General features: G+C 41.8%; 1 protein-coding gene across 5 annotated transcripts in view; it reads right to left on the reverse strand.

Annotated features, from left to right (window-relative positions):
* LOC115360856 (pleckstrin homology domain-containing family A member 5-like) overlaps nt 1-13,727 on the reverse strand; it is a 90,187-nt gene that overhangs the window by 32,969 nt on the left and 43,491 nt on the right. For 4 of the 5 annotated variants that reach the window (XM_030054015.1, XM_030054014.1, XM_030054013.1 and 1 more), the window contains one exon: nt 11,550-11,633. In XM_030054015.1, the coding sequence (XP_029909875.1) occupies nt 11,550-11,633 (84 nt within the window). Of the gene's footprint in view, nt 1-8,077; nt 8,117-11,549; nt 11,634-13,727 lie in introns of all 5 variants that reach the window. The other variant, XM_030054017.1, reaches the window with a different exon arrangement.

Raw genomic sequence — 13,727 nt, forward strand, 5'->3', positions numbered from 1 at the left:
TGAATAAAATCAAGCACCATGTCATGCAGCCCTGCCTTTACAAACATTTGTGAATGAATGGGTCATTCTGAAGAGCTCACTGAATTGGAGTGTGGAACTGTAATAGTAATGTGTTAGGATGCCACCATTGCAACAAGTCAGTTTGTGAATTTTCTTCCTGGATATTCCATGATCAGCTGTAAGTGGTATTATTTCAAAGTGGAAACGTTTAGGAACCACAGCAACTCAGCCACCAAGTGGCAGACCACGTAAAGTTACAGAGCGGGGCTGCCGAGTGCTGAGGCACATAGTGCGTAAAAGTGGCCAACGCTCTGCTGATTCAATAACTGCAGAGCTCCAAACCTCCTCTGGCATTAACATCAGCACAAAAACTGTGCACTGGGAGCTTCATGGCAGGGGTTTCCATGGCTGAGCAGCCACATGCAAGCCTTGCATCACCAAGCACAACGCCAAGCATCGGATGGAGCAGTGTAAAGCACGTCGCCACTGGACTCTGGAGTGGTGGAAACGTGTTCTGTGGAATCACACGTCTCTATCTGGCGGTCTGATGAACGTGTCTGGGTTTGGTGAATGCCAGGAGAACGTTACCTGCCTGACTGCACTGTGGCAACTATAAAGTTTGGTGGAGGAGGGATAATGTTACAGGCTTGTTTTTTCTGGGGTTGGCCTCAGGCCCTTAGTTCCAGTGAAGGAAAATCTTAATGCTTCAGCTTACCAAGACAATTCTGACAATTCTGTACTTCCAATTTTGTGGAAACAGTTTAGGGAAGGCCCTTTTCTGTTCCAACATGACTGTGTCCCAGTGAACAAAGCAAGCTCCATAAAGGCATGGTTGGATGAGTCTGGCATGGAAAAATTTGACTAGCCCACACAGAGCCCTGAGCTCAACCCCCATCCAACACCTTTGGGATGAACTAGAACAAAAATTGCAAGCCAGGCCCTCTCATCCAACATCAGTGTCTGACCTCACAAATGCTCTTCTAGCTGAATGGGCAAAAATTCCCACAGACACACACCAAAATCTTGCAGAAAGCCTTCCCAGAAGACTGGAAGCTGTTATAGATGCAAAGGGGGAACCAACTCCATATTAATGCCTATGGATTTTGAATGGGATGTCATACAAGTTCCTGTAGGTTTAATGTCAAGGTGGAACAATACTTTTATCCATATAATGTAGTACATCCTTCCATGGACTTCAGATTGTATGGTATCATTTCAGTTCTCTCATTCATCCATCCATCCATCCATCCTTCCCTCCCTTCTACCAAGTGAAATCTCTTATTCCATTCATTAGATGTAACCATTTCAGACTGAATGCTCTTTTGCTTAAGGTGCACAAACACAGAAAGGGGTCAAACAATCAGCTATCAGCACAGCAGGCAACAGATACAGGATGCTCATTCCCGTGCAGGACAGGGTCAGAAATCACAGGTTTGATACTACATACAGACCCATCACACAATGACAAAAACACAAAACAAGGACAACAACAGATATGTTTTACCTTTATTTAGGAGGAAAGGAGTATGGCTGGATACAAGGTATTGCTCATCACATTGATTTGCAAGATGAGTGCACTACAAAAGCAATTCCATGACATCAAGAGCACAATCAGGGGATTTGACAGAAGCAATAGCATGATTCCAATTAAAGTTCATAAACATGTCTAAAAATGACTACATAAGGGTTCCTGTGTAGAGGTGACATATCTCTGCAGACACCATGAGGGGAAGTCACAGGGAGGCCAAGGGAGTGATTAATGCTCTCTAAAGCTCAAGTGCACACAGTTTTCAGCTGGCTCTCTCTGGACTTTTCTCAAATATCTCCTCTTGTGGAGAGTGACGACAGCCACCGAGATATGCCCTCTTCTCTGTCTAATGAGCTAGCCCCGGAAATTTCCAGCACTTTCAATGACAGGCCAAATCCTGAGTGAACCATAATCAATTGTGTGTCAAAGAGCCACTATAACACTCTGTCTGCTGGAAGTGAGACATTGCTCTATTTAGCTAATAGCCCACTTCCATACTCTGAGCGGTGGAGTGAGAATGTGTGTGTGTGTGTGTGTGTGTGTGTGTGTGTGTGTGTGCGTGCGTGCGTGCGTGCGTGCGTGCGTGCGTGCGTGCGTGCGTGCGTGCGTGCGTGCGTGCGTGCGCGCGCGTGTGTGTGTGTGTGTGTGTCTGTGTGTGTGGGTTTTTTTTTTTGAAAATTATCCTGTGTGATAATCAATCTCCTGGAAACAAAATTAAAAAGTAGTGAGTGCATCAAATTGGCTGTTTTGGCATAGGAGCTGGGCCTCTGCCAACAGGAAGATATAAACAACAGTGGTAAGAGTGAGTACTTGAGTGAGTGCTTTATTACAGCTCTAAAAAACAAAGTTACAACACTTGTACAGATAGTGAAGCATAAAAATTGACTTTTCAGAAGCAATTTTTGCCTAAGGAGATCTTCATGAGTTCCATGAAGACAGAAGTTTTAAAGTCTAGGCTGCTGGCTGTTGATGTAGCATGACAATAAAATATGGGATGTGGAGGCCTGGAGGCCATATAAACCTGATGATGATCAAGCAGTGATGAGAATTCAAAAAGGCAAACACTCACTTATGCAGCATTCATCACCTCGTTCTCCCCAGCATTTCTCTACCACTTAAAAACAATGGAGACCACTATATCCTTCACAACTATAGTGCGTATTGTCAGGAAACAGTGTTCTAGTGGGCTTGTTCTAAAAAGTCAGACAAAAACACACACCCCACATGGTGTATGTCACTATCCACACCATGTTGTCTTGAGAATGTGACTGCTTTCAGTTGCTATTTTCTTGAGTAGGCTGATAATAATTTAATGACCGCATAAATCCACTATGGATCTGATTGGCTCTGACTGACAGTATACTCAATTGCAAAAACAGTTGCAGAAACCTACCAGACCTGGGTAACAACCGCCACCGTGTTTAACACAACTCTTTGTCATCAAGTATGCCACTCATTGTAAGCAACAAATATGTTCTTCCTGCAAAACAGGTACACTGAGAATGATTTACTTTTGTAGATTCTGAGCAATAAATCTTGTCTTTGATCTGTATGCTTTCAGTTGTATTCACTTATGTTGAGCCTTTTAAGTTGGATTTTTGTCATATGTGTTAAATAACAACCAAAACCTAGGACTGTAGCATGTTCATATAGAACCGCTGTTAAACTGTGCTGCCCTGCTGTAGAGGATTAAACTGGGAATGTTGCACAATCTGACAAAGACCTTGTATCAATTCCACACACAAAGACTAGCCCGGATGTGCGGAAGTGCCCCACCACTGCTTGGTCCCTCAGTGGAATGATTTTGTGCGTGTGGGTGTGTGTGCGTGTGTGTAAGTAAAAAGGGTGCAGAGGGATTACGCTGCCACTGAAGCTTGGCCCTCTGAGCGCACTGTGAGAGAACACTGAACTGAGCAGCTGAGGGTGCATTTTAAAACGACCACACAGCATTTCTGATGAAATAAGGGTGCTTTGGGACACATTTGTTTGGTGGTGAACCTGACTTTACCCTTTAAAAAAAAAAAAAAAAAAAAAAGAGACTAAGAGATGAGGCAAACAAACAAAAATCACAATATAGACAGTATTTTGAGTAATGTTAGACATAAATATTTATCCTTGCTTAAAGGATCGGTTGGAGTGTTTTGAAGTGTATTCCCTTCATTTCAGTCATTTCAGTCATAGAGCAACGGATGTTACATTTTCGCCTTGAACCATCCTGTGTCCCATACCGGAGGTGCAGCAAGAGCTCCGGAACTACAGCTCAATTCAAGTCCATGGGCTCAAAACTCATCAATCATCTTTCAGTGCAAAAAACCACTATACTTTGCAGGCAAAGATAATATGGTGCTATAGAAGACTGATTTTACAAAATTAAGCAGTAGTTAGTCACTGCTGTTAAATTCCCTCTTTGTTAGGATCCCTCAAAAGAAATAGGTGGAACTGCTGCGGTGACCAGGAGCAATTTTGTTCCTACATCCAGGAAAGGCACAAACGCAAACCAATTTCTTTGATCTCTTACCAATTTATCTTCTGTCTTCTACATACTGTTGCTATTACGACACTACAGTAACTTCCACAACAACAAGCCGGCAGGCCTAACCAGGGCTTACGTAGAGGTAGGCTATGCCTCCACCAATTATCCTAACAAAGACAGTGACAGTGACAATCAACTACCACTCAATTTTGGGAATAGACTTCAAAAAACCCAAGCCTATCCTTTAAGCTAGGGGACGGCAGTTAATAAAAATTTACCAGAACCAAAAAGCTAGGTAAAAACTTTCCCTCGGTGCTGTCCAGTGTACTTATTTGTTATCTTAAACCTACTTATAGGGCCAAACGCTATCTATATTATATTATATTGATATCATGATAGGAGATTAGATATTAGCTGGGTTTTTGCATATGGTAATATGGCATGAGAGTCCTTTCCTGGTTGTAAACGCTAAATTATAGAAAAGGGATGATATTTTCTGAACTTAATAGACTGTTCTAGCTACACTAGAAAATCATCACAGTATTGACAGAGGTATCCGGTCAAAGATATTACGATATGTGATGTCGCCAATCGTCTAGCCCTAGCTGCTAACAGTATAATTTGCAATTGATGGCTTTGGTGACCTCTTGAGTCCCTTAGTGTTAATGTTAATGTTGCCGTCTTAAACATGACTTGTTCTAGCCTGGGAACTAGATGAATCTGTGAGCTAGGGCTGCACGATTATGGCCAAAACGGGGGGGGGGGCATTTTTGCTTTAGTATGATACGCAGCAAATGGCCCTATGTAAGCAGGCCCTGAGGAGCCTCTCTGACGGGGAACTTGTTGCAGGAACTGCCGTAGCCTACTTTCTTCTCCCGACATGACTCGCTCTCATCAGTCCACCGAGTAACTTGAGGCTGCCGCTGCAGGGCACGCTCGCTTGTTATTTAGGCAGCTTAAAGGGGCTTTCACATAGGACGCGGTTTGGGCGGCGCGCAGCGCTGGGTGCCGCGCTGGGTGCCGCGCTGGGTGCCGCGCTGGGTGCCGCGCTGGGTGCCGCGCTGGGTGCCGCGCAGACTGGCGCAGAGTGGGCGCTGAGTACGGCGCTGAGTAGGGCGCACGCATGCGCGTTGTGCACGTATTTGGCGATGGTTGCTATGCAACCGATACAGACGCTGAGAAGTAGTTTTCCGTTCCGGCACACTTTTCTCTGGCGGTCAGCACAGCAGCTTCGGATACACCATGTACCTGTCACCAAGTCAAAGATCAGCTCTGGCAGCAGTTCTTCTGAGGAGGACGAGGTGGAGGAGAAGACGAGCAGCAGCAAGAAGAGTTACCTGTTGTGTGTGTGACTTCACATGGGATTTTATAATAAATATATGACTATACTGGATTGTCTTTTCAAGAGTAGTGCATATCGCATGATGTCAATCATCTAGATTTCTAAATACATACACCTCCTGTCCGTTTAGAAAATAATTTGCTTCAGTTTACAACAGTATTGGTGTTTAATTGCAGAAAAAAGAAAAAAAAAATCGGCTATTGTGGAAAGGAAAAACATCATATCACTGACAATTTTTAAACACACCTGGTACTCCTAAACTGTGGGATATTTCTCTCCATGCCTGGGCTTTTTTGACAATATCACGGTATGCCTGCAGTCTATTGTCCCACAGCTCTGGACGCAGAGAGACAGCCACGATGATGCTCTCCTCCATTTTTCTTGTGCCTTTCTGCCAAAATCCACCAATTTTTTCCGATTCCACTATTCTCTCCTATTGGGTGCGCCGAGGTGACCGGAAGCGCGGCAGCGCCCTGACCCGCGGTACCGCCCTGTCCAGCGGCAGCGCCAGCATCGCGCTGCGCCCTCCTCGGCGCAGAGCAGAGCGCCGTGCCGCCCAGCGACCACATACACAATGAATGGCTACGCCGCCGAGGTCGGCGCTGAGCGCCCGCTATGTGAAAGCCCCTTAATGAAGCCCTAACCATGCGTTCGCTCCCTGGTGGTTGGCTGACTACTGGCTGAGAAAGTGCTTGATTAGATATGCAGCAAAGTCCGCATTTTTAATGTAAATATCGCCAACGATCAGGCTCATTTAATCGTGGCAGTCAAAATCGTGATCACGATTAAAATTCGATTAATTGTGCAGCCCTACTGTGAGCTCATGTTGTATTTTCTCTGGCAGATTGGTCCCCCACTTTTCAGATAGAATTCCACCACACGTGAACCAGGTCGGGCCAATCACAGATGTTTATGGGGCAGGTTTGATACGAAGACTGACTGCAAAGCACCATCACATTTTCATAAACAACCAAGATGGCTGCCACTGATGTGGAGAGGTCTGTTGAATCCGCTCATGACAGTATTACACAAACTGGAGGGCATATTTTCTCTAAAAGAAGAACAACTAACTGCACTCTAAGCTTTTTTTTCTGTCACCCTGAGCTACATCACACGTTTCATTGCTCTCATTGGATGTCTGTCCAACTGCATCCAGAGGCATTTTGGTCCGTGACTGTTAACAATGTCCGTTGGAAATCAAAATTAACTGAAAGGTCTGACGATACCAGGCTTATTCCACTGCACTCTGTGAGCTACAGACAGAAGACAAATACATACACAGAAAAAGCGATATGATAGTCAGAATGCAAACTGAATAATGGAGCTGAAATAAAGTTATGCAGGAAGAAAAGCTGTTTTTCTCGCCGAGTCACAGCATGTGCTCATCAGGACATGAATTCAGGTCAGTCAATCAGTCAGTAAAAAAGTGATCTCTCTCCTCACATACTGTAGAGTGACATTCCCTCACTCTAAACTCAGCTTTGCAACTGCAGTGGCTCATCCATGTGTGATAAAATTATTTTCTGCTGGCAAATATCTGAGATCTTGCAACTACACTGAGCTAGCAAAGCGGTTTTACATAGCCACTGTGCTGAGAAAATGGCATTCTCTCACCTTGTATGTTGCCACAACAGTATGCCTATCATAATGTGTGTCTGTAACTTCAGTGGCTAATTTACACCTGACAAAAATATTTTTGTTGGTTAATATTTTGCTACATCTAGATTAAGCTAGCAAGACATTTCTTGCATAACAGGTGTGGAATTTCTGTTTTGGCAATGCTAATGAAACATTTCAAGTAACAGGCTTCAATATTATGATAATGGAAAAACAGCCAGAGAAGCAGAAATGCTTATCACTCCTCTTCAGTTGCTGGATAGTCCTGCACTACTCATCAATCCATTCATGTATAACTCATCATTGTGGAGTAGATCCATTCCTCTTGACTGGTCAATGATGTGTTTATCCTTATTCTCATGCTGTAGTTTGCAGAGGGCGAAAATCGCTTAATTATTTGCTTCATTTATCAATAGAGGGAATGTGACAAATATATCATAAAATGGATTTAGGTCAGGGTTTATGGGCCAAACTTACTGCAGAGTCACAGTGGCAGTACAGAGCAGGGAACAGAGTCAGGACTCTTACTTGTGCAGCCTGTGCATCCAAAAAGGGAAAGAGCATAAAGAGATGTTCACTTAATCATGCTTTTTGACAGGCTATCAGAAAAAAAAGACTCTGTGTCATGATGCGCTAAATGATTAGGCTTTCTGACACCTCTTAGTCTGATGTGGAGTCAGCTTGTTAATTAGTAAGGACCCTGGAGTTATACAAGAGAGCAGGTCGAATGCTTCCTTGAAATTTGGTGTGGGCTGCCACACCAATCTGCAAACTGCCAGCAGAATGAGCTTAAGGGAAGGGCCTTCTCCAAAATTTCAACTTGCATTCAGAATGCACAGCTTGAGGTTGAGGTTGAGACTATGTGGGTTACAAGAGTTGCTGTTTTTCTTTGCTGGTGGAACACAGCACATGATTCAGACAGTAATATGTACCTTGAAGGAGTTTGGAATGTAAATGCATAAGAGGACATCAGGCAAAACACCATTCATAACACATACAGTCTGTTGTTAGTGTGCAGTGACACAGATCACAAACAGACAGACGTGCGAGGGTTTTACATAAAAACAAATGCAGAGGGGAACACAAATGCATCCATTAGCACCTAATAGTATATTACCTGCTAAACGCTGGGTGAACCAATTTTCCACAATTCACGCTACAAAACAGAGGAAAGACACATTTGTTCAGAGTACAAATATTAGGCTGAACATGTGAAGGCTAATATTGATATTTTTGGACTGAAGCTGCATTCTGTGTTGAAATTAATAGGACCCTAAAATGCCACCATGAAACTCCCAAATAATTAAAATAATGATCAGAATGTATTACTGAATAATCAATTCGAATAATCAACCGGTTCACACTGAAAACCAAACTAGCACTAATCATTATACAATAATCATAAAACAGAACCATTGAATGTGGTAACCACTGACTCTCTGATATCCAGCTTTTAATAAAATGCCATTATAGTACTGATAGATCCAAAACTAATATCAGTGTAACTGTAGCAAATATAACTCGAGGCCATAAGGGCGTCCAGTAAATTGGGCAGAAAAAGATGAGGGTTTGAAAGTAGCCTCTTTTTCTTGTGAATTTTAAGACAAACTGGAAACTACATCCCTATCTCCATCAAACACTGGTGAGTAAAGCCTGGCCATCAACATTGTAAGTGAGCACTTACAGATGATAATTGATACTCCTCCAACTGATTGAAATTGCCAAGCCATGTCCCACATGCATGTCAAACTGCAAATTGCTCAAGGTTACACCAATTATCTCACAATCTAAAACACTGACTGTCAATAACACCATCACAAACATGTTTAAAATCTGTATTTACTGTAGGTACCATTCCCCTTCATCGTAGTGATGGGCATTTCAGCTAAAACTGCTATTTGATTATTACAAGGAACTACTCAACAATTCATCTATGCATGATTAAAGACCAAATTATACTTCTGCATCAAAGTCCTGCTGAGGCTGAACAGTAGGTGTCCTTGCGTAGTCCACAGAGGCTGCCACCATCGCTTATATACTCCTCTCCAAAAATGTAAGTTGCAGTCTTACATTACTTGTCACTTTATACTACGTCCGCCACACTACAGGTAGATTTCCAGTACAGTAATGACAACATGGAGATGTCTGATGAAAGATGAGCTGAGGAGATCACAAATGTTCATTTGACACCTCATCCGCAAACTATGAAGACTGCCAAATCTACCTAAATTCCTGGTGAAAGATATCTCAAAACATCTGTTAGATACAACCAGTGTAAACACAGTGCCTTATGTTTTTATCAGTGCTTTGTTAACACAAATTTTTATCTAAAAAAAAGACATTTCAGTCTTGCATTAAAGTGGTCTATGCACAGACCCTCTACACAAAACTAAATACTTTCACTGTGATAAACAATTACAACATAGCAACGGCGACACTTCAACACAAATGTAAAGCAGTCTTTAGGCACATGTGACTCACATATCCCAATAGAGCTGGAGGGAGATGTTTAGAACATTATGAGTAACCAAAAATCATTAAACTGTAAAACAGCATCTTTTACATCTCATACTCAATATTATAGCAGAACAGGCAGGCAGAACAAACATCAGTAATAGCTAATATATATCATTTAATGGCAGTGTGAAAGTGTGAAAAACTCTGTTAACAAGGATAATTAAAATTCATTTGCATTGTATTTTATGAGATATGTACAAAATAAACCAAGACAATCAATGCAATATTCCCAGGATAAAAAATTAAGTACGGTAATCTCTTTGCCTTTATTTTCCTTGAAGTCCAGAGCCGATTACACAGTGATTTCCAGCCTATCCTCTTTATCTATGGGGTGAGAGGGGGCTGCTTAAATCTGTTTTTTTTTTCTTATTGGTCCAGGGTTCAGATTTTCTCCTTTATTACTTTTGTTCAAGCATAACCAACTGCTAAATAAAACACACCAACTTATTGACAGTAAGTCAAGCATTAGGTTTATCTGTGTATTGTTGCTACATTCCCAAAGCTGACCTCTAATGCATGTGACACGGGTGCATTTTCCAGACTGACTAACAAGGATATTAGATAATAGCTGGCACTGGCATGTTGTGCCTCACAGCATAAAAACAGCAGTGATGTGAGAGTCACCGAGAGGGAAGGAATGTGTCAGTGGGGTGCAGTGTGACAGCCTTGGCACAACAAGCTTCATCAAAAGTATTTTCTGTTTATTCCATCACTGTGGAACAAAAGGCAAAACATAGGAATATGGTGACTCAAATGAGCTTCCCATCTTAGATCTTAGTGAGAGACCATGATTTTTATTTCTTACTTAAACAACTGAGAAAATCATAAAAACCACCAGTTATTCAACAGTGGCCATGGGCTTCCCAAAACAGATGGAAATTTTATAGTTTGAAAGAGCACATACAGTCACCATACATTTGTTAAACAGTAACACCAGTTGTAATGACACGAGTTGAGTGCAACAAGGCCAATCTGTTACGCAGGAACTGCTGAGGGAAGTGAGACTTAAAGTGCTCCTAAATGTTGTGCAATATTAAGCTGTGATTGTTATGTGGGCGATGCGACTTTGAGACCAGGATTTTGTATGGGTGTGTAATGCAAACGGGTACTAGCAGGGCAGGAAAAGACCGGGGAATGGCAGAAAATGTGAGTAGGGAGCTGTGAGGGAGAACAGATCTATATTAAATGCTCTTTCTTCCTCGGTGCACTGTTAGAATAATCTGTCACCATGCAAACCTTTTGACAGAGAATCTCTCATGGTCCACACCTCAAGCTGAGGCGGAGGCAGGAAGTGAAGACTGAGTGGCAGGGTATCTTTCATGAGTTCATCACATGATGTTTCCTCAGGTGGTGAGAAGTTTACTTGGGTTATTGAGACAGATTCAGAAAGTGAGTCATGAGGGAAAGTCATGTGATGACTTGTGAAAGTAGTGTATATGACAGTGTTTCCCCTAAAAGAATCAGTATTAGTAGTGGGGGGTTGGATTAGTGGGTGGCCACCTACTAACTTCTATTGTAGGGGAGGAATATGATCACATGGACCCAAGACTACGAAGGAGTATGCACTGAAAAGATCATGAACTCTTGTCAAGGTCAAAGGTGAAATAAAGGGACTGACTGTGTGATACAAACAAAGCATGTACATGCATCATCTCACTCTCACTGGTTGATGTGTAATTGATAGAATGTTGTTTTCCTTATTTTGTTTGTTTTTTTAAAATCATGAGAAGAGCAGTTCTTAGCAGCAAGACGTTTCATGCTGTAGAAAATGTAGAAAACAGCAGTCCATTAACACAAGAACTTATTCATACTTTAATTATAATACCATTAAAAAATGATGTTTACATAAAGTCAACTACAAGCAATGGTGAGTTTGTTTATGAAGATGGAGAACTGGAGGAGCAATGAATGGCTCTGAACCCACAGGGCACTGGGGCAGAACTGCAAACAGCAGGTGCCGCGGCTAAGAAATGTGTCGTCTTGTCTGCACACATTGGGAGTTTGAGAAGCATTACTGCAGTGCTCAAAAATGCTGTCCCGTGGCATTCTACCAGCGAAAAGACTAGACTTACTGTTCGTTGACGACAAAGATGCAGTTGTCTTGAGAGGGTAAGCCTGAGACAGGATGTTTGCAGGTCACCTTCCGCTCATTGTGACTAGTGAGAAGAAGGGAGGAGAGAGAAAAGGAGGAAAATTGTGAGCAGAGTCAGGGAACATGACAGGCATTTTAGGTTCATGTTTATTTTACTTTACACCTGTCAGTTACAATTGTCTCTCCACTCATACATGTTTCTTCTGCAAAGACAGTAGGTGAATAGGATGCTTGTTGCCTTGAAAAGCCCACCACTTTTTTTAAACTCAAGCTCTGAGATGGTGAGACCATTCTTTACCAGCAGAATCACGACAATAGCTTTGAGAAAGAAATAAAAGAAAAAGAAAAAAAGAAAAAAACAACTTTGCATTGGTTGAGTTAGAACCAAAAATAAGAATACTAGTGTAGATAGCACAACTACATACATTAGTCTACATTATTCTGACACCAAACCAAGGAATCATAACACTAACATCCAGGAAAACCAAAAGTTTGTCCAGATGTTTGTGTGTCTTGAATGAGAACTTAGCACAAGGGGGAGCAAAGCACAAAACAACAGCAAAGCTTTTTGTTGTCAAACTTAAGCACAAAATGAAAGCAAAGCCCATGGCTTTTTAGACTTGATACAAAGAAAACAGCACAGCAATGGATCATTGCAAAATTGGCATGAAAATCATGTCTCTTTGAGTATGTTTTTCTATGATATTAACCACCTGTTTTGGCTTTTACAGCCACCTAAAACAAGAGGGATGCATATCATAGCAGTAAAGAGCAATACAGACCTGGAGCAGTGTGTGGTAGTGAACTTCAGCATTGTGAAGCTCTTTATTCCAGCTTTAAAAACACCTAAACAAATCTGCAGCTGTCCACTATTTTACATATTCCAATGTTTCAGCTTTATGAATATTAGAAGGAACTAAATCTGTCCCAAACCTACAGGCTTTAGTAGCCTGCTTTGCTGTCCTACACTCATCTAATGACAGAGGTACAGAGGATGCCACCCATCCAGACGCTGGTCCAATTACAGCCTCCTAAAGCCACTTCCACCCAAATGTGATTACAGCACCAGCGAGCAGACCACACAGTCTTGAGAGAGGAGGAGCACAAGCCAGTCTTGGACCTCTACAACAATAGCAGCTTTTCCAGTAATGCAGAGCCTGGTCGGTGCTCTGTGTGATCTGGATGTCCTCTGGGCTGAAGGATTCAATCGATTGTCGGGGTTGGGGGGGGCAGTGAGCAGCTTTTCTGCAGCTCACTGTCATTAGCAATCCACAATCAAGTGCTTTGTTCAACAACGCCATTTGATTTGTGGGCAGCCTGGGAGTCGGTAGAATGTTTTCAAGATCGAGACCCTGTTAAGCAGCTTCCCATCTCATGATCTACACATTGGAAAGGCAAATCCATGGTTATTTGATTACACTGTTGGTGACTTGCAGTATTGGGAATATCAGAATCTATATTAAGTATACTGTCGGTGTATTTATCAAAACAGAATGAGTAGCGGAGTAGTGCTGCAATGATACTGAAAAAACTGACGACATAATTTTTCTTTTTTTTGTGATATACACTCGGTGGACACTTTATTAGGTACACCTGTACTATCTAGTTCAACGCAACAGTTCTGCCATAAATTCTATGTTTTAAGAAATTTTATAAAATTCATTTTTGTTGACATTGTGGAGAATGTGTAAATTTAATTACATGTTTATTACTGAGGTTGTAGTTCAGAGAGGTCTTGTGCTGGCCTACATTATACAAAGAGGTGTTTAAACATAAAATTGAATGAACACCTCTATTGCTGTGACAAAAATAAAACCTGTGTATTATAGGCATCATAAAAGTAGGCTACACTTGGCAGAACATTTGTATTGGATTGTATTAGATTGTGCAGGTGGACCTAATCAAGTGGCCACTGAGCATATATTTTGCAATATGGGGGAAAAAAATTTAAAATTAACAGGAAATTTTTACCAGACACAGGCCATGTGTTATTCATGTACAATTAACAATCATGACTTTCATCATTTGGGTATTTTAAAAGCTTCTCCATTTCTGGTTTCATGTATGTGACACTGGAATGGACAAGTGGAGTTTCTTATAAACTTTAAAAATGGACTTTTGTGTAGTTGGAGCAGCTGAGGATGGTACAACTCCAAAA

The sequence above is a fragment of the Myripristis murdjan genome, chromosome 6, assembly GCF_902150065.1.
Source record: "Myripristis murdjan chromosome 6, fMyrMur1.1, whole genome shotgun sequence".
NCBI lineage: Eukaryota > Metazoa > Chordata > Actinopteri > Holocentriformes > Holocentridae > Myripristis > Myripristis murdjan.